General features: G+C 35.4%; 1 protein-coding gene across 2 annotated transcripts in view; it reads left to right on the top strand.

Annotated features, from left to right (window-relative positions):
• The window catches only part of LOC149543738 (GPI transamidase component family protein / Gaa1-like family protein), a 134,232-nt gene extending 112,923 nt beyond the window's left edge, over window positions 1-21,309 (top strand). The window contains exons 6-7 of one of the 2 annotated variants that reach the window (XM_089798442.1): window positions 20,107-20,405; window positions 20,604-21,309. In XM_089798442.1, the coding sequence (XP_089654568.1) occupies window positions 20,107-20,405; window positions 20,604-21,070 (766 nt within the window). In that variant the 3' untranslated portion in view covers window positions 21,071-21,309. Of the gene's footprint in view, window positions 1-20,106 lie in introns of both variants that reach the window. The other variant, XM_089798441.1, reaches the window with a different exon arrangement.
• The last annotated feature ends 1,136 nt before the right edge of the window (window positions 21,310-22,445 follow it).

Below are 22,445 nucleotides of genomic sequence, written 5' to 3' on the forward strand. Positions count from 1 at the left end.
GCAAAAATCTCACAGCCCTTTCTCCCATATCTTTTAAGTTGCATTGCAGAAATCTGTTTAGATCTAATTTCATGCTTAATCCCTGAAATGCTTGTTGGTCTACCTTGATCATTCACACAGTTTACAGTTTTGGCAAGACAATCTACTTCGGCCTTATGTTCACTAAGCCAATTGATTCCTATGATAATATCGTATGACCCAAGGGGTGCTACATATAAGTTCAATTCCGTTGTGAACTTCAGAAAGTCAACCTGAGCTTCAAACAGGCACTACTCTACCTTGGCCTTGACTGGTTCGCATATTCGACTATCCATGGTTTTGCCATAAAACTAGATCTTTTTGGAAACCTACTTAATAGTCTAGGTGATATAAAACATTCAGAGGCTCCAGTATTAATTAAAATGGACACAGGGTTTTCGTAGATCTAACCAGGAGTTTCAATGGGGCCTATCTGTTGTTCTGCCTGTCTATTATCTAGAGCTGTGTGAATCCTCTACTGAAAGACTTGTTGTTGTTGCGGTAAAGGTGGTCGTTGTGGCTGGCTGGTGTTGGTTTTATTGGGGCACCGGTTTACATAATGATCTCCTCCATAGTTAAAACATCCTCCTGGTGGCCCTCTCTTTTCATTATTCTTGTTGTTTTTACTCATATTATAATTGCTTTTGGCATCCTTAGGTCCATGGCCCTTTAACTTTGGTTTTTTGTATTTGTAGTCCTTAAATTGCTTTTAATGAGGCCCGAAATTAGCACCATTTGAATTCTAGGTTGTCTTCCTCTTGTTGTCTCCGATGGAGTCATCCTTTCTGATCTTGTGTTCTTGCCGAACAACCTTCTCTAAGGTTTCTTCCATGGTTTGGAGAGCGAGAACATCAATAGCTCCTCCTATCCTATTGTTCAAACCCATGATGAATTTTCTCACCTTCAAATTGGTGTCTTGCTGATATGGTGGTACGTAATTTAGCAATCGGGTGAACTTTTCCCATTACTTATGTACCGACATGTCTCCTTGTTTTAAGTTTTGGAAGTCTAAAAGCTTCTAATCATAAAAGGTTTGAGATAGCCAACGTTTTTGGAATATGTTCACAAACTTTTCCTAGGTGATCTCAGTGGTTGTAATGTTCAGTTCAATCTTGGTGTTTCCCCACCAAGTTGTAGCTTCTTCGGTAAAATGATATATTCCCCAAACTACTTTTGAGGTTTCAAAGAAATTCTTAATCTCAAAATATTGTTCCATTTTAGTTAACCATGCTTCTGCTTCCTCCCCGGACTCGGAACCGGAAAATTTAGGTGGTTTTATTTTCTTAATGTTTGCTGATAAATCAGCCACTATCTCTTCTTTTGTTTCTCCGATTGCTTGGGAGAGGGAGTTTTGTTATGCTCAGAGACTTCTATCTCCGCTCTAGGAGGTGGTGAGGTTTGAGTTTCCTTGCGGTTCTGCCCTATTTGGGTTGCTATTTTATTCATTCTCTTTTCCATGGTTTCTAACTTTAGTTGTGTTTCTTGCAAGATCTGGAGTAACAATTCATTAAGAGATTGAGGGTTCTCACGTATTATATTTTGATTTACGTTGTTCTCGTTGCTGTTCATTTTTTATGTTTATGGTTCCCACCTGTTAATTTATAGTTGTGTTAATTATGTCAAAAAAAAAGAGATCTTTACAAAAAGAAAAGTCTTACAAACACATGATTTTCAAATAACTTAATTTAATTTATTATTTTGTTGCATCACTTAGAGCTATCTTATTTACAAAATTTCCTCTATTGAGGATGTTTACATCAACATAACATTTAATCTTGCTTTGCAACACTTAATTTTGGTTCAATTTGGTACATATCCCACACCATCTAGGATCTATGACAGTGTAAGAGAGGATTGCTTTGCTGAGCGTTCCAGCTTTGAATCAGCTTGCTTCTATATGTTGCTTTGTTAGCAGGAGTCCACTTGACTTTTCCTTCTTCATCCGTTGAATTGCCTGATTCAGAGTTTCATTATCTTGGGGTATAGAACAACAGGTGTAGTCATATTTAGTCATGTTTTTAATGAGATAGGGAAAGATGTGTCGAGTCTTCTTGCGGGGTGTTTTATGTACTTGCATCCTGTATTCAGTCCAAAATTCTTTTAGGTTTTAAGAAGGTAGGGTGCCCTAGGTTCAGTGTCGAACCCAGCGGTCTGATGCCATATGTAACAAACAAATTTTCCTAACAAATTTAAAACTCCTAATGATCTAATAACTGATTCCATTTCACATGAAAAAGACTTCCTTTAACTATTTTAACTAGAAGGTAGTAACTACTTCCTATTCAGTTTACAAATTATAATCATCTAATGAAATTAAATAAATTAATATGCTGCTAACATTTTTAATCATTCTAACTGATAACATGTTCAGCTGAAAGTAAAGTACAACTATCAACTAATATCTTTAATCTAACTGATAACATGTTCAGCTGAAAGTAAAGTAACAACTATCTACAATAACAACTATCTATTTAATCTTTTAGGAATCTAAAGGTAGGTGCAAAGAACATACAGAATTAATGGAGAAATCCCTTTGTTAGGTTGTTTGAGCCTCAACATTGGTGAGAGGAGAAGCATTGACATAGGCTTAACCTCCCAACTGCGGACCATACTTATCCTCACACATCCTAACTTAATAGAACGACTCTCCCTACCTCAGGATCGGGCTTGGAATATTCTTAAGTCCAGCCATCCGAGTTACCCGGTGGTCTGAGTGTCCCATCAGTTATTCCTAAATAACTAAAGCTTCTGGACAAACAAAAAAGATCTCATGATCGGCACATCTGCCTATATCTACCCTGGCCAAGGATTTCAAATTGGGTTCGTAAACCCGATCTCCACCACTTGACTTGACAACAGGTTTCATCATTAGGATATGCATGAGCTATCATATGTGTTTGTTACTTAGTTATCTGATTTCAATCTTGATTTTTGCAGGTTATCTTCACCTCTTCACCATTTATGGCTTCCATGCCAGTGAATCCTAGGTGCATGAGAGATTATATCCACTCTATCTTGATTTATAGCTCTTCACCATTGATGGCGTCTTTGCCGGTGAATTCCTTGGTGCTTGATCATTATGACGTCATTCGCACTTCTACTAAATATATGAAAAGAAATGTAATATTACTGATAGGATCTTTATCTCATGGATTTTGTTACAGTTTTCCATCCTCCATATAACTAAGATAGTCTCATGATTATTGATAATAAACGAGTCACATGATATCGGTTTCTTGTAAAGTTCCAACTAAGGAAACTATGTCTTAATACATTCAGCCCAGTATTCTGATCCGACAATAGTAATAAAATTAACAAGGATAGATGAATAATAACAGAACTCAGACTTGGTGTAGCATTGAGTAAAGAGGAAAAGAGACAGAGCAGGCTATAACGAAATGAACTTAGCGTGACCTGTAGTAAGGTGATCCTTCCTCCCGCGGCCAGATTAAATGAACTAGCAAGGTAATCCTTCCTCCCGTGGCCAGATTAAATGAACTGCCATGGCTTCCTTGCTCTTAACTGGTTGACGGATGATGAAGAGAAATAAGGGATTCAATTCGAAATGGTATGATGTGAATTTCGGTGTCAAGCTGAGACTAACTCGGCTTGATTAGCTTTGGGCAGACGTAAGGAAAAAAATAATGCAGTATGAAGAAAGGTTGTGTCAAATACGATCCATGATATGCTATTAATTGGCCGGCCTTGGCTCTTCAGCTACCTTCGGTTATCAAGAAGGGCATTCAAATGCATCCGAATTCGAAATATAGAAGAAAGAAATAAAGAGGGAAAAAGAATAAGGAGTTGAAGAGTTTTAATTTATATTTTATTATTATTATTATGCGCTCTTATATACGTTTATGTGTATAGATTGGTGAAACGACATCATTAGATTATAAAGTTATAATTTATTGGTGTCACTTCATTTTTATATATATATGTTCGTATTTTAAGGGTGTATAATAATGATTAAATAAGAGATTTCAATAATAAATCTTTAAAGGTATGAATTTTATATTTTTAATTTAGATTATTTAAGTTTTATTATATTGTTTTCTTAATGTTCATGCGGTCCTATAATGCAATCTGTGGTCAAGTCTTCCTATCCTTTCTAAGGTAGTCTTAGGTCATACTTGTCGATCTTGATGACTGGACTAATTGACCATCCCCTTCCGATGATCCGTTTAGCAATGCTTTCCCTCTCTTCAGTCTTCTTCTTGCAATCACCCAAGCAAAACATTCTTGCGAAGACATTAATTCAAAAATATATTGATCGTTAATTCCAATCAAACAATTGACAATTATAGGTTGCTTGATTATTTTTATCAACGTCTATAATAACTAATTCATTTCACATGATCATGGAAGAAATAATTCGTTATTAGTTGGTACAATGTATATAATTAACTAACTTGTTTCACATGATCAGGAAAAGGAAATAGTCTGTTAATAGTTGATATAATGTATATAATTAACTAACTTGTTTCACATGATTAGAAAAAGAAATAATTCGTTGAACCAACAATTATGATCAAATTAAAAATTAGGGCGAACTTTGGGATGTAACAATCTCAAATGAAACATAATAAGAGTATCAAGTATCTCTCGAATAAAATTTTAACAAGGTGCAGACTGCAAACACGAGAGGCACTACGTAATCAATTGATTAGTAGGGTAGGGATATAAGTTGATTATGGTGTAATACTTTGGTTGCTTCTGATTTTGAGGATCATCTAAATGGGTTTGCATGTCTTGAAGTTGTTGCATGAGGATATCAATTTGCGATTGTTATTGTGTCATCTCGGAAAAGCATTGTACATAGACAAAAGGGTTTATGACTATTGGGATAAGGTGACTCAGCTTTATCATGATTTACTATTTTATTTATTCTTTTTGGAGAGATGCTAAACAAAGACAAAATCTTCCACAAGGATGGACTTGGAGAAGAAAACAAAAAGTTTCTTGTTTACTCTGATTTACTCTTTTTGCTTTGTTTTTAAGGCAAGAGTTGTGCATAAAGGAAGTTTCTAAAATAATTTATAGATGCTTTGAATGTAGATGCTTTAGAAATTTTTTCCTCTTGTACAAAAACTCTATAAGTACAAGGCATTGTTGTAGAGAATTATGAGACAGAGAAAAGAGTGTTGTTATGTTGCCAGAATTATTCTAGATTGAGATATCACAACTGATTACTCTTGAAGAGTTGTGGCTCTGGAGGTTATATTGTAACTTTGTTGTTGATAATACAATTGGGTCTAGCTTTGGAGTGGTGGGTTTTTCTCGACAGGGTTTCGCACGTATGTTTTGTGTTTGTGTATAATCTATTTTCTTTATGTGTTTATTTAGCTTGCAATAGTTTAAGGTTTTGTGAGATAAATTTCAGCATCATTTCTTTTGTTAGATTAACATTTGGAAGCATTTCTGCACTTTGGCTTCCTTTCAATTGGTATCAAAGCCTGGCTAGCTTTGTTATTGTTGTTGGGTAGACGGGTTTTTTGTGCTGATCTAGTTTCAGTGGGAGTTTTGCAGTGGTGTTTTTTCATAATCTTATTGTAGGGTAGATATGGCAAGCAGATCCAACAGGGTAGAGATGGATAAGTTTAATGGCATCAATTTTGAGTTGTGGAAACTTAAAATGGAGGAAGTGCTTGTAGATAGAGATCTATGGGCTGTGGTTTCTTCAACAAAACCCCAAACTACATTGCAGGAAGAATGGGATAAGATAGATCGAAAAGCCAAGGGTTTGATAAGATTCTGTTTGGTTGATTTTGTACTCTTGAATGTTCATAAAGAGAACACTGCAACTATTCTTTGGAAGAAGCTTGGTGATATTTATCAAGGGATATCCTTGGTAAATAAGTTATTCTGAGAAAGTTGTATTTTTTGAGAATGGAGGAAGGGGGTTCAATTGTTGATCACTTGAATGCATTTAATATGCTAATTCCTTAGTCGAATACTGTTGGTGATAAGATTAATGATCAAGATAAATTCATGCTTATGTTATGTTCTTTACCAGACACATGGGATCACCTTGTTATGGCTATTGGAAGCACAACAACCAATTTCAAATTGGAGGATGTGGTTGGTTCGTTGTTATATGAAGAGATGCAAAGAAAATCTTCTGAAATGGCTAGGGAGGCCCTAGTTGCTCGTGGTAGAACAATGAAGAAAATCAAGAAAAAAAAAGCAAGGTAAAATCCAAGTCTCCTGGTTAAAAATCCAAGGCAAAATGTTGGAACTATGGCAAACCTGGTCATCTTCGAAAAGACTACAAAGAGGAGAACAAAAAGAAAGGTAAAAAGGATTTCTCTGATTTTGACATTGATAAATCTTCTCAAGATGATATAGATGCTTTTATTGCAGCCTTGGTAACACATGCATTAGGGGATGTGTGGTTGATATGTTTAGCTGCTTCTTTGCACATGACATCTAACATAGATTGGTGTTCAAAGTATGAATAGTTTGATGGTGGAAAGTTGTATTTGGGTGATAATTCTCTTGAATATTGTTGGTTGTGGTAGAGTCAAGATCAGATTCTTTGATGGTACAGTGAAAGGGATTGATCGTGTATTACGTGTCCCTAGATTGGAAAGAATCCTACTTTCAGTCAGCAAGCTTAGTGATGTGGGTGTGCAGATTGTTTTCTTGAGTGATGGATGCAAGATGACAAGAGGCACTATGGTGCTTGCTAAGGGTGTTAGCATTGGCACCTTGTATAGGCTGGATGCTTGCACGATTCAGTACAATAGTGCTTTTGTGAAGTCCAAGAAAAGGGCTTTAGATTCTTTATCCTCACTGGTAGATCAACAAAAGAAGAAAACTATTGTTTTTACATTTGATGGCTGTGCTTTTTGGGTACCTAAGAGTGCTAATAATTTGAAGATGAAGCTCCCTGCCGAGAAGACAATGTTATGGCACCAAAGACTTGATCACATTGGTGAGAAGGGTCTTAGAGCCTTGAAAAATAAGAGGCATGTTGAGGGCCTTGATGATTCTAATATGGAGTTTGACTTCTGTGAACATTGTATTTATGGTAAACAACATTGTGTTTCTTTTTATTCCAATTCTCATAACTCTTCTGGGGTTTTGAATTATATTCATTCAGATGTGTTTGGTCCAGTTAATGTTTCTTTGATATCTAGATCTTTGTATTTTGTCTCATCCATAGATGATTATAGTAGAAGGACATTTGCGTATTTCCTTAGAAGTAAATTTGAAGTTTTTAGTTGGTTTAAGGAATATAAATTCTTGGTTGAATATCAGACTGGTAGAAAAATTAAGTGTTTGAGGATTGATAATGGCTGTGAGTTTTGTTCAGCAAAATTTGACAAGTTTTGTAAGGATCATGGAATTGAGAGACATAAGACAACTGTATACACTCCACAACAAAATGGAGTTGTAGAGAGGATGAATAGAACATTGATGGAGAGGGCTAGGAGTATGTCAAGTGGTGCTGGCCTTGAACAAATTTTTTGGGCTGAAGCTGTAGCCACTATATGTTATTTAATTAATAGGTCTCCTACTTCAGCACTTGTTGAGAAGACATGCATGGAGGTGCGGTCTAGCAAGAAGCCCTCATTGAGACATCTTGTGGTTGTGAAGCATATGCTCATGTGCCAAGTGAGAAAAGATCAAAGTTGGAGAATAAGGCAGTTAAGTGTGTCTTCATTGGCTATGGTGCTGGTGTGAAAGGTTACAAGCTTTGGGATCTAGTTGTAGAGAAGGTGCTTTATAGTGGAAGTGTGATATTTTGTGAGCTGAAACCTTCCACAGTTGATTTGCAGCTAGAGAAGGGAAGTAGAAAAAGGAAGTAGCTCTTATTCCTACAACCTCTAAGGAAGAACTACGAGCTCCTGATGGATTTGATAATTAGGGGAGCCTAAGCAGCTCTGAAAGTTCTTAAGAAGAGCAAGAACCTGAACCTCAAACTTTGAGGTCTACTCGTGATAGACAATGTCCTAATAGATTTGGTTATTCACCTGAGAGGTTTGGATATTCTTTGTTGGATTCCAGTTGTATATTCGCTTTGATTTCTAACACTGATGAGCCTAGGACTGTTAGAGAGGCTATGGGTATGAATGATGCAGATTCCTAGATGGAAGCCATGAATGAAGAGATGACAATCTTGAAGGAAAATGCTACATGGGATTTGGTACCTTTTCTTGTAGGACAAAATCGTTTTGGATGTAAATGGGTGTTCAAGAAGAAAGTGGGTCCAGATGATAGTGTTGAGAAGTATACAACACAGTTGGTTGCGAAGGGGTATTCACAGGTGGAGGGAATTGATTATGGTGAAATATTCTGTCCTGTAGCAAAGCTAACATCCATTCGATTGTTGTTATCACTTGCAACAGCTTATGATTTTGAAGTTGAGAAAATGGATGTGAAGACAACATTCCTTCATGGTGATTTGAAGGAGGAAAAGGTTGTGTATGTCACAACCAGAGCATTTTGTTGAGAAAGGTAAAGAAAATCTTGTTTGTAAGTTGAAAATATCTTTATATGGTTTGAAATAGTCTCTAGAATGTGGTATCAAAAGTTTGACACCTATGTGTTGTCCTTGGGATTTTTGAGATCTAAATCTGACCATTGTGTATATTACTATATTATAAATCTAAAAATGGTCACATTCTTATCGTAGTCTGTATGTGGATGATATGTTGTTTATTGGGAATAGTGAAAGAATGATTTCAGATTTGAAGTCTCAGTTAGCAACACAATTCGAAATGAAAGATCTAGGTGCAACTAGATATATTCTTCGGATTGAGATCATTAGAGATAGAGCTAGCCGAAAGCTATATATGAGCTAGAGGAGGTATGTTAACTTTGTGTTGGAGAAATTCAGCATGACATCTTGCAGGAAGTTGTTCCAATGTTGCATGGAATGAAGCTTTCCAAGGAGGATTGTCCAAAATCTCCCACAGAGATGAAGGACATGTCTTGAGTATTCTATGCGAGTGCTATTTGTAGCTTGATGTATGCTATGGCTTGTACAAGGCCAAACATTGCCCAAGTAGTGGGAGTCCTTAGTCGGTATCTGGTTAATCCTAGAGGGGTGCATTGGGATGTAGTGAAGAGATTGTTTAGATATTTGAGAAGCACATCTGAGTATTGCTTATGTTTTCATGGTAATCCTATTGTATCCCGAAATTTTGCTTGCATTCATGGATATGTGGATTCAGATTGGGTAGGTGACATTGACAACAAAAGATCCACCAATGGATATGTTTTCATGATGTTTGGTGGTGCAATTAGCTAGATGAGTAAGCGATAGGCTGCAGTTGCTTTGTCTGCTTTGGAAGCAGAGTACATGGCAGCTACTCATGCTTCTAAAGATGCCTTTTGGCTTAAGAGATTATGTTCTGTTATTGGTTTTGATGTAGGAAATATTACTATCTGTTGTGATAGCCAGAGTGCTATTTGTTTAGCAAAGAATGCTACTTTCCATGCCAAAACAAAGCACATTGATGTACAATATCATTTTGTTCGTGATATGGTGGAAGATGGAAATGTGAACTTGGAAAAGGTTACTATTTGGAGAATGTTGCAGGTGCATTGACAAAGCCAATGAGCACTGAGAATTTCAGATGATGGTGTTGGTTCTTGGGGCCTATGCTATGATACCGTAACACCTGAAACTTCTTCGTCAAGTGGGAGATTTTTGGGATAAAGTGACTCAACCTTATCATGATTTACCGTTTTATTTATTCTTTTTAGAAAGATGCTAAATAAAGACAAAATCTTCCACAAGGATGGACTTGGAGAAGAAAACATAAATTTTCTTGTTTTCTCTGATTTATTCTCTTTGCTTTGTTTTTTAGGCAAGGAAGTTAATAAAATAATTTATAGATGCGTTGAATATATAGATGCTTTAGAAATTGTTTCCTCTTTTACGAAAATTCTATAAGTACAAGGCATTGTTGTAGAGAATTATGAGACAGAGAAAAGAGCATTGTTATATTGCCGGAATTATTCTGGATTGAGATGTCATAGCGGATTACTCTTGGAGAGTTGTGGCTCAGGAGATTGTATTGTAACTTTGTTGCTGATAATACAATTGGGTTTGGCTTTGGAGTGGTGGGATTTTCCCGAAAGGGTTTCCCATGTATATTTTGTGTTTGTGTATAATCCATTTTTTGTATGTGATTATTTAGCTTGCAATAGTTTAAGGTTTTGTGAGATAAATTTCAGCATCATCTCTCCTATTAGATTAGCATTTGGAAGCATTTCCGCACTTTGGCCTCCTTTCAATGACATCATAGTAGTTAAGATCTCTTTCCTCTTTGTAGTGGGAAATGGAGCAACATACATGTCATTTGGGTTGTTCCTTGTTTGAGATTTGGTTATTGCTTTACAACCAAAAGGGTGTGGAAGAGACATATTGCCATTGATTTGATGTGCTTGGAGTGCTTTCCAAAATGTTGTTGGAATGATTCCAAAATGGAAGTGTATCTTCGTGATGTAGCCTGATAGAGAAAAATTTATCTCTATGATTGAGAGTGTTCATGTTGATTTAGATTTCTTGGTTTTAAGGAGCTTATGTCATTGATCACAAACTTTCAAAATCCGAAACTAAGGCTATTTAATGACTTTTACAACATAGAGTTCGAATTCAATCATACAAGAAACAAGCACATTATTCAGTTCAACCAATAGTCCCAAGAGCTAGACATTGAGTGTATGTTTTGCCAACGTAGTTTCTGGATTGGCAGATCTTATGGATTGTGGAAATTTACTAGCTCTTATTGAGTGTATGTTCCAGAATGTTTTTACAAGTCTTGCACAAGAAGAGATTCCAAACAGTGTACCCAAGGTCAATTTTGGTTAAACATGGCTGCTAATTATCTAGGATATAGTCAAGATTCTGTTCAAAAGGCTTGCTTTGACATGTCTTTTAAGAGTTTCCCACCAATGCCAATGAGGTTTTGTGCACTCTGTGAAGACTACTAGAGGAAGGCTATTACACGCTCTTTGCCCTTCACCCCATTAAGGATGAAGCCATTTCCTTTTATAGCGGGTTGAAATACTGTGACTAAAGCAGTTGTATCCCACTTTGGGCTTTCCCTCTTACCCACCTCGCTAAGGCAAGTCTCATGAGGTATTGCCCTTGAGGCTTAGATTAATTTACCTGAAGAAAGCATAGTAAATGAAACCAAAATAAGGTACGGGAGTCTAATCATCCTAAGAAGGATGAGAGCATACCTACTACTTTTAATTTTTAAACACAACAAACATGATTTGTTTGTTTCCAAGCCTTTAATCTACTAGACAAATAGAGAGGCTTTTAGATTATGTGTTTGTAAATTCCTTGACCAACATTTCTATTGACAAATCTGACATGTTTGACATTTTGATCACCGTAAAAGGTAAGAGCACAGGTAACTATTGACAAATCTGACATGTTTGACATTTTGATCACCTTAAAAGGTAAGAGCATAGGTAACTATTGACAAATCTGACATGTTTGACATTTTGATCACTTTGAAAGGTAAGAGCATAGGCCTAGTACCTAGGCGATTGTTCTAGCTCTTGAGCATCCACAACAGGTGCCCTAAACGTTAGTCTGACAGAAATAATCCGAGGTGAAAGAAAATTGACATGGTTAGCAAAATCAAGGATGATCATACAAATCAATTGAAATTGGACCTAGTCACCAAGATCCATTTTCTGCTTTTAAAGTTAAAATACTCCATTTTTTTGGCCTGATTTTTCGCTTTTGACCTAGTCACCAAGATCTATTTTTAGACATATTGATGGCTTGAAACTAGAGAAGTAGAAAGAAGTAATCCCTGCTCAAAATAGTAAGCTTTCCAAAAATGCAAGAATTTTTAAAAAATTCCTTAATTTGTGCTCTGGGAACCCTTTTTATTAGATCAGATTAGTTTTCAAATATATATTTTTTGGTAAATATTGTTCACAAAAATCAAAATCACAAAGAACAAACCCCTTGTAGAATTTTAAGACCTTTCCAAAAATGTAAAATTTGTAGAGAAATTCATTGATTTGCACCCAGATCTTATTTTTTTATGAAAATTTAAAAACAAATTATATATCACACAAAATTGATCAGAAAAATCTGAGCACTGGACTGTAGCTTCCTTATATCAATGCCAACTTGCAAAGATAATTTCGTTGAAAAATCCTTCGTTTGTGCCCTAAGAACCTATTTTAGTAGAACATATAAGTTTTTGAAAGATCATCTTTTTAAGAAAATATTGTTCATCAAAACCAAAATCACAGGGAACAGATCCCCTGCAGAATTTTAAGACCTTTCCAAAAAAGTAAAATTCTGAGAGAAACTCATTGTTTTGCACCCATTTTTTTCCTGAAAATCATAAAATATATTAAAAAATAAAAAAATCCGCAAAAATCTGAATTTTTCTCTGAAGTCCCTTTTGTATTAGCAGCAACTTGTTGAAAATGAAATATCTAATTCAACCCACACATGCATGCAAGTAGATTTAAGAAGCCAGGTGCTTCACGTCAGGTTCACCAAATGTCGTAGGGGTAAATCTGCAATAAGCTAAGCAGGGAGATTAGCAATATCTTAAAAACAAGAACTAACCAAACCTAGCCCTACAAACAACAAAATGAGAAGCGTTATTATCAGAAATCAAACAAACAAATGAATGCATGTAAATTGACAAACAATCCAAGCTTTTGTTGCTTCTCTTTGCTTTGTTGAAAACTCAACTGTGATTTCGGCAGCATCCTAACTCAAAGTTCCGAGAAATTGATTATTTGGTTATAAGAGACTTCTTGAAAAACTTGCACAAATTTCATGCAGATTTGAGTAATCAAAATGTGAAGGAATGAGGGTTGCTTCTATAGAATTTCTGGTTAAAACTGATAATCAAGATTAATTAGAGAAAATCGAGATTGATAGACAAGAGGAGATAAGACTGGAGAAGAAATTAACAAATTTCCATTTTAAACTGGAAACGTAGAGAGAAAAGAATGTGAAGATATTTCTCATTATCAAAAGAAAAGTCCTCAAAAATTTTAAAAGGAAAGATTATGATTTAATTCTGTTATATTTTTGTTTTTGATAGATAATGATTCTTCAGAATTTTGATTTTTTTGCTTTGTGAGGACTTAATTATTTTTTTGAGATTTATAATTGTTCTCAATTTTGATTTTTCAGATTTTTGAGAGATTTAGTTGAATTAAAAATTCAATCATTGAGAAATATGAAATTAGCATGAATTTAAATAGAACATAACATTAAATCAAATTGAGAATTTAATTTAATGAAGAATGTACTAGCTGTCAATGGGCCCTTGATCTACTGGTGAAGTTGAATGACTCACAATGAGCCCACTTGGGATCAAGTCTTGTTGAGTGCAAGGCCCGAAGACATCATAAGGGATGAGGCTGGGATTGTGCCCTGTGTGAATTTGGCAGCGTGGATGCTCTTTAGTCCTTGGCTCTTAGCCAAAGAGGTTTTAGGCATGCGTGGGCCCGTATTGGGTACCTAAAACTTGTTTGTGGATGACCAACATAAAAAATAAAAATGGAATGAACTAGCTAATATAAATAATTAATGATAATTATTTAAACTAGAGGGAATATCAAAATTAAATTAAATTAATCAATAATGATCAATTAATTAAATAAAGTTAATTATGTAATCAATATTAAAGACATGATTAGGTAATTAAAATATTGGATTTATAGGAATAATAGCTGATTAATAATGATTAAAGAACCATCAATTAATAGCAGAATAATTAGTGAATTTATCGTTCATTTGCAAAATGGCCATCGTTTGGTGTCTATAGATGGTTGTTTGATCGATCTTTTCTACCTCAAATAACTGGTGCATGTGGTGAATCTTCCAACCTTTTCGTGCTGATTACAAATATCCTCATAAAATGTGCATTCCTTATCCAGTGTTGTTCCGTTTCTACTACTCCTTTGTTGCAAAATACACAGTTTCTTTCTTTCCAAGTTTCATCGGGTATATTTCACTTACCAGTCTCACACCTAAGACGTGCAATTCCATCCTCCAGTATGCAACTAACAACCTTGGTTTCCCTTAAATAGAAGTCTCTAAATATGTTTTTTCCCCATGGTCCTTAGTTGGGTTAATCATTAAACTCTTTGATGTAGTATCCTATTTTTTGATCAATCTGCTTTGTCCACATGGCAGCTCTAAATATTTCAGTTACATAACTTTTAGTTCTCCATTCATGTTAGGAAATTCTTGCAAGCTGATCCCCACATGTTCATCCAATTGTGATTTTGTTTCATCCAAGTTTTCTTCCCATGTTCTAGAACCTCTTTCCTAACCATTTTGTGCCAACAATGGTTATCCATGTTTTCAATGTTTTTAAAATAATTTGCAAACAGGGTTATTGCCAGCACTTCCAATGGAAAAGTTCCAGATTCAGCCAAAAGAATTTCACATGGGATTGTAGTTTTAACATTGAGTTTTCTTGTGACTAGATGATTTTGGATTCTTTCTATCTGCCTTTAACTGCACTTTGATATGCCATTAATCCACACTTCACAACCATATAAAACAACAGGTGTGACTAGTAAGACAAAAATGGTTTTCATCATTTCTCAATCCTAAAATTCAGCTTTTCTACACCTATTTTGAAGCAGTATAAGGTCTTCCAATCTCCTTGTATCCTCTTCGTTCTATCCAACTAAGCTTGTAGTGGAAGTCAATACTAGGATATTTGTATCCTTTCACTATTTCCAGCCGGCTGCCTTAAAAAATAAATCTTTCTGTTTTTCTATTAATGAGTAAATCATGATTTTGTTTTTTGGTGATGTTCTCTTGCATCCCAACCTCTTGACAAAAGTGTTCTAAGGCCTTTCTTGTTTCTTCCAAAAACCTTCTGGGGTATGCTTTCCAAGAGAGATTAGTTCCTTCTTTCATTTACATAATTTGCTTTTTTGATCACATTGATATTTTGTATTCTTTTTCTGTTTTCTTTCCATTCCTTAACCTTTTAGCAATCTCTTGGCTGCCTTACATTCTTCATCATACCACAGGTTTGTTGGGAAAGTGTTTGTAGCTTCCATCTTGAGATGAGACCTGTATGCACTTGAAGCCTTGCAAATCATCAGGATCTGCAAACTTTAGTGAATGTGAAGACCCATCTAATTGGTTGCTTTATCCTTTATGTTATTTTTCAGACCATGAAAACACTGCTTAAGAAGAGCTCTAAAGATTCTCTATTTTCATTTTTCGTGAGGATTTTACCCTTGATAATGGTTTTCATTTGCATTTGTTGGACTTGTTTATTGTATCGACTGATTTGCGAGATGCTTAGCTTAACAAGAAGTGGCGTACAATCAGATTGATCTCAATAGGGCATTCTCCAATGTCAAACTTCAACAATCTAGAATTAAAATTCTAGGAGGAAATCATGTAGTCTACTGCACTCTTTGACCATTATAAGTTTTGCATGTGATACCCCTTTACCTTGTTCAATTCCTTGTGCCATTGCAAATATCCAAGCCAAAAAAACTGCAGAGTCCAAGCAATTCTGCCCAAACTGAGTCACACTACCATTAGCGTTTTGTGATGTTCTTTCCCAATGCTGACCTCCACCTTCCTCCAACCATAATGGATTGTTTTCCCCTCTCTGTTCATTGCTCAGCTGGGAGAATGATGATTAACTATTCTTGCATTAAAGTCGCCCATTAACACTGTCTCTAACTTTGCTGAAAGTAGAGACATCTTTTTTTAAGTGACACAATATGGGTCTTTGTTGTCTAAATTTATATAGATCTTCTAGTCTTTTAGAGCAAAGTAGCAAGTGGCCAAACTGAAAGTTACCCCATTCTCTATTATTTGCAACCATTGTACTGTTTATTTGGGTCTTTGAGGACCACCATCAACTTGCATTCAAGGAAAGTTGTCCCTTGACGTTTGAAGTTTTGAATGTATGACTAATTGAGGACTTTAACATGATTTCTAACTGTTCAATAAAACTCATAAAATCCATTCAAGAAATGATGCCTATTCTTATGACATCTTCAAGGGACAGATTACAAATATCGTCATATATGATGATGGGATGTATATGTGAACCTTGGAATGAATATTAATGGAATGATTAACATGGACCAATCACAAAGGGATGGCTTATATGTCTGATGACTAACTTGGAGGTGGCATACCTGCTAAGATGGATACTTACTTATTACCATTCGACAACTCGTAGGTATCAATTACCGGCATTATTATGAATGGAACCAGTTTGTAACTGTCTATTCAACTAACTAGTTCTTAATTTTTTCATGGGATGTCACGTGTCAACCAGACTGGTATGAGTTAATAGGCATCAACCATACCTATGCAGATTTAAAAATGAAATTCGCAAACATTATTTATGAAAACAGAAGTGTAGCATTTATAAAGTTTTTATATACATAAGTTGGAACCCATGTACCTCTGTCCATTGGGGCAACGGCATTGTGTGATGCGGTTCTTATAAATGACTCATCCCTAGACTTTTCTGGTAAATTCTTCTAAATTGGAGGGACCTATGGCTTTTTCTCAGTTGAATATTTCTAATAAGAAACTAATACTGCCTCTCAGAAACCATTTAACCTTTACTAGCATGTACTGTGTGTTCAATAGGAAAGAAGCCAACTCTGTGCATGAACCAGTTTTAGTTTAATGAATGCCTTATTCAGGTGCATTTATAGAAGCTATGAGCCCTCTAATACATTGACTTTGATTAGAAAGCCTGCCCAGTCCTCTTTGTTATCATGTCTATACGTAAGCATCTTGCAAGGCATTACGTGTTTTCCTCGGCTATATTATATGCCATATTCTATAATGATTTTGGGTCCAATGAAATAGTTATCTTCCAAATCTTAGCTTGTGGGGTTGGGTTCTTTTGATGTGAGGTTTGTGACCACCTCAACATGTAGAAAGGAATACTAAGTATTCGACCCTCTCTTGAACAAGGAAGCTTCAAGTGCTAAGTAATATAAATTTGTATGATCAAATAAAGCAAACCCAAGGTTTACATTGTGTACTTGCTACTTTGGTGTTAGACACAACGTAGCTTTTATGATGTGGTTTGCTGGTAATCATGAGGGGCTTATGCTATTCACTCAATGTGATATCAACTTTTTATGTGAATGATTTGGAAATACAAGTGCTTGAACCTAGTTCTAACAAGGTTTTTGAATTAAAGTGCAAAAAGATGTAACGGTCTAGAGATTCTATTCTAATCCTAGAATGCAAGAGATAGTGAATGTCTTTATGGAACTCTACAAGGCTTAGTTTTGTCATGCAATGAATATCTCCACGAAGCCTATTGCAATCTTCTAAGGTAAACAACAGTTGTTCAAACTTCGAATCGCTACTTGCATCACCAACAGTGAACACCATTAATAAGATGAATACCAATGAGTAACAATTGAATTTGAGCTTATATTAAAATTCCAATGGACCACACAAATCAATTTGCAATCAGAAAACTATGAGTAGTATTGATAAGCGAGTTTCACAACGGTTCATTCAAGATTTCTTCTGTCCAACTAAAATACTTAGCAAATTATAAATTATGTTTGAGAAATCAAAGAACCACACAAATACTCCAAGAATGCACAAAATCATCCAAATCCAATGAGTTATTTCAATTTTAGCAGAATCAAAGTGACAATTCTCCAAAAACTCCCTTTACAAATGAGAGGAGGATTTATATAGGAGTCTCATTTATAATGGATGGCTCAGATTTATCCAAGATCAAGGTCCATATTAATCAACACAATCTTAATACAACTATCATTTACAAGCATAAAATGCTGACCAATGAGAAAATTCAATTGGGGGGAGGGGGGTGGGCGCGTGGGTTGAATACATTAAGTGCATTCTACATGCCACTTGGAATAACTTGATTGGATGACCTAGGACACATGAGATTGGAATCTTCCAATTGGTTGGAAATGAGTGGGCATCACCTCATTATGCTCATCATCTGTTAAACCCACCTCTCCATTTTTGAAATCTTCTCATCAAAACATTTTTAAAATTGTACCTGTCTTGGCATCCTGGCCTTGAACTCTCCTTCCTCAATGCATTCACTCTAAGTTGCCAATTCAGGTGCGGATATGGTGGTGTATGCGAGAATCGGGTGCAAGGATGCATGCTTTTTTATGGTGGATGCAGATGCGTATATATATATATATATATGTGCAATTCAGAAATGCAAGAAATGTACAAAACTATATTTTATGAATTATCATGCATTTGAAATCTAGTGCGACTTAAATAAAATGTGTATTATAATATATAGATAAATTAAATACAAATGTAAATAACAAGATGCAAAATATAATAATTCATATCAATAATAAATATAATATCAAATAAATAAATATTGAACACTAAATGATAAAATTAAAAACATTGGTGGTTGGCAGTGGAAGGCCGCTATGGAATATATCCCATGAGAATATACATGCTGCCAGGAATAACGTGTGGCATCCAACAGTGAAGATTGTGACAGAGGAGAAATTTAAGTTTTATTACCAACATTACCAACATGGATACCATGGAAACAAACATTATAGAGGAGAAATAATGCTTCCAGGAGAGGCATCCACAGGGCTTCCGTGCCCACTTCCAAATCTACAGCCAACCCAGGCGCATTGGTATCTAAGCATTCACTTGATTATCAGCCTCTATGATCATCACCAATTCCCCTCCATGCATTGATCCTTGCAAAAAAAGAGCAAAAACATATGTTAAATTTATGAAGTAAAGACGCAAAAATATTTTCACATCTTTGAGAACATGGTTTTAACTTCCTTCTGTTTCTGATTTTCCATTAATGATGCCTTAATGCATACCACGTGGGACAAATTCAATCCTTTGCATTTATTTTATCACAAATCTGAAATTTGGCCTCAGTTGGGACTAAGCGGAAAATCCCTTGAAAGGGACAATCCATCAGGACAAAGTGGGAAATCCACATCCATTGGGACGAAGTGGAAAATTGACCTTCATCATGACTTTGATTTTTGATTTGATCACTTGGTGCGGATTTGATTTCCGTAGGGTTTTTGACTTCAATTCCATTCATTCTTTCTTCGTAGGAGTGGAAAATTGACCTCCATCAGGACTAATTGATTTAATTTACAATGTCCCATATTTTTTTCTCAAATTCAAAGACAAGATGGAAAGTTAATGCTCATGAGAACAAACTAACTCACCAAAGCATCCTGACACTTGGGAATTCTACTACTTTTGCATATTGACATAAATGACTTCAAATCCTTAAAACTTATTTACGCTTGCATTCTGAAGACTTGAAATCCTGACCACATCTCAAGGCAAAACTTGAACTTTGGAGCTCAAAATTGAAACTCCCCACCCTCATAAATCTTGATTTGCAACTAGGAGTTGACTTGCATCTCTACCTTACGCAAAAAAATTCACCTTATCAACACCCGAGACTTCAAAATTGCTACCAAACTAGAACTAAACTAAACAAACTATCCAACTACCAAGAAAAGAAGTGGGGGTCCCCATTTGCAATGGAACGTGTGTTCTCAACACATCAGGTTCCAATGTGCTGCTTCTGCTGATATAATTTAAAGAGCTGAAGCAGCTCATATGTTCTTCGGTTTGTGAACCTTGGATTTCCTTGTTTAGCACAGGTGCTCTAAGCCACCATAAGTGTACTAGTAGTTGCCTAACAAACAGGAAAAAATCTCGGAAAAAATAAAGTTGCTCATGATTAGCTATTGATCTTGTTTCCAGTGGATAATTGTGATTTGGTTCAATTTCATTAATCAAAGTTAATGCTTTGTATTTGTCCCAAAGTGTATTTATTTGGTACCATTTTCTTTGTTTGTTACCTCTATAAAATGAATTTACTGAGATTGGTACATTGCATGTTATTTTTCTTGTTTGCACTTTTTTTGTCAGTGTGAACATGTGACAGACAATATCTTTATGAATCTTTCAATATGTTGTGGTGTCATCATTTAATTGGTAGTGGTTGACGCTTATTTGGTACGGAGTATTGTGACTTCTATGGTATTTTTTCTCAAGAACTTATTTTATTGATACTGATCACAGCTTTGGTTTTGGCTATTTTAATGCAGGCTTCTTGAAGGGGTGGTACGCTCAGTGAATAACTTGCTCGAGAAGTTTCACCAGTCTTTCTTTCTGTACTTCCTAACTGCTTCTAGTAGATTTGTTTCTGTTGGAGTTTACATGATACCCTTTGCCCTCCTAATAGTCCCCCTTATGATCCTCGCAGCATCATTATGCTCACATAAACATGATAGTCTGTCCACATTTTCAAAGTCTGATGTTAAGTCTGGGCCCTTGAGACACCATGAACCAGAGGTTACTGATATAAATACCTCAGAATCAGCAACATCAAATAACTTCACTTCAGGTCAAGATTTAAATATGAATTTAGGTCTCAACCTTCAGTCACAACAATGGTTTGTTGCTGCAAAAGTTGTTCTGCTAGTTTACTTGTGGGCTTCTGTTGTTGCCATGCTTCCTTCTCTGATATATAGATTCTCAATACAGGCTTCTGAGATGAAGTTGTTAATATGGGTTCTTTTGTCTTGCCTAACCTTGCTTGCAGGAAATAGTATTTTAGGCTCTCCTTATACTAGATTTGGCATGCAACATGATGCAGTTAATCAAGTTCATATGGAAGGCTGGGTCCCACTAAAAGCATTTACACTTGGTGCTACAACCATTGGCCTGGGGATAATGTCAATTATCAATTGTGCAGCTGCATTACTGGGAGCAATCATCCTTGTTCCTATGTGCCTCAGTGTTCATCCTTACAAATATTTTTTAAAAGCAGGAAATGTCAGGAAGTTCTTGTTGATGTTTTTTTGTGTAATCTTTATCATATTAGCTTTTCCACCTTTTACCATGCTTACTCTTAGAGCTCTGTTGGATGACTTTTCCAAACCCAGCATTGCAGACTTATGGAATTGGACCGAGGTTTTATGGTCTACACAGAGTGCAACATACATTTACTTGTTTTTGGTGCATATTCCCTGTTGGGTGCTTTGTTCCTATGTTTTATTGTATAAATAAATTGATTTTATATACATTGTTCACATTTGCATTCAACGGACTCTAGTTGTATATGTACATCAAGAACATGTTTTAATGGCCCGGTATGTTGATGCAAGTTGAAGGGAATGTTCATTTTTTCAAGAGTCCTGATATTCAATAGATTTTGGGGATGCATGCCCTATCTTAAGATGACCGGAGGAATTTTTACGCTACTCATTTATATTAAATTTGGACTCTTCAACATTTCTAAATGAAAACCTATCCATGTCAGAACTATTTGAACCTTTATTAGCTTAGGGACTGAAAACTATGATGCAGTCATATAATCTACTTCTCATAATTATTTAGAAGAGTTTTTGTTGGTTAAACAAAGTTGACCATGTATTTGACCTTTGCAAGTCCATAACGTTTGCGTTCATGAATAAACACAAGTATAAATTTCTGCATCTTTATGGAAGTTTTAATTTTAATTTTAATTAAAAAACATTCTAAGTCCAGTTTATTCAAATGAATTGTGGAGCTCTGCAATCTTCTTGCGAAGAAATGATTTTTAATTTTAATAATGAGCTTGCAGTCTACACTTCTGATATACAATGATTTTTTCTAGAATCGATTGTCAATCTCCTTTGACATTGATCTTGTTATTGTATTTTTAAGTGTATCCCAAACATACCGGTCTGACCATTACAAGTCTAGACTTCTACGCATGTTTGTTTTTAATTAGTTCCCAAACTTGATATAAAATAAAGGGAACAGTAAGGATGTGCTCTCTTGAGCGCCTCTCAAAAAGTTGCATTTTATCCTAATCTCAACAAGTAATTCTTAGTTAACCGTTGGTGTTTGTTTAGTATATGATAAGACTTCAACTCAACTAAAGCTTTGTGATTTGTTGATTTATGAGAGGGTATTCATTCTTAAGATAAAAAACCCAATGATAATCTTTTGAGGAATAAACCATTTTTAACTAGAAACCAAGGACTATCGAGGAGGGTTTGAGGCATAATTTTAATGAATCATAAAGGAGATCAAGGAAATGTTGGAAAAATTGTCATTGATTTCATGTTGAGAAGTTGATGTTTGTGTCCTTGATCATATTGAATATGATGAGAAACTATTGAAGAACATGTTCATAGAAAGTGCAAGGGTAAAATTATATTTGCATGAGATCCTCAATCATGAGGTTAATACACATTTTTGCATGAGATCCTCAACCACGAGGTTAATACACAACCTCTTTGTTCCTCAGATACACTAATATGAACAAAGAAGTTGATAGAGATTTGTATGGAGAAGAAAGTGTAACATGACAAAAAACGACCACCCTTAAACATCACACACTAAGGAAAAAATTAAGCTTGGAAAAAATAAGTCAACTTTGACTATTTAACACTTT

This window comes from Cupressus sempervirens, chromosome 8, assembly GCF_028749045.1.
Source record: "Cupressus sempervirens isolate cs-2001-9-10 chromosome 8, ASM2874904v1, whole genome shotgun sequence".
Lineage (NCBI taxonomy): Eukaryota > Viridiplantae > Streptophyta > Pinopsida > Cupressales > Cupressaceae > Cupressus > Cupressus sempervirens.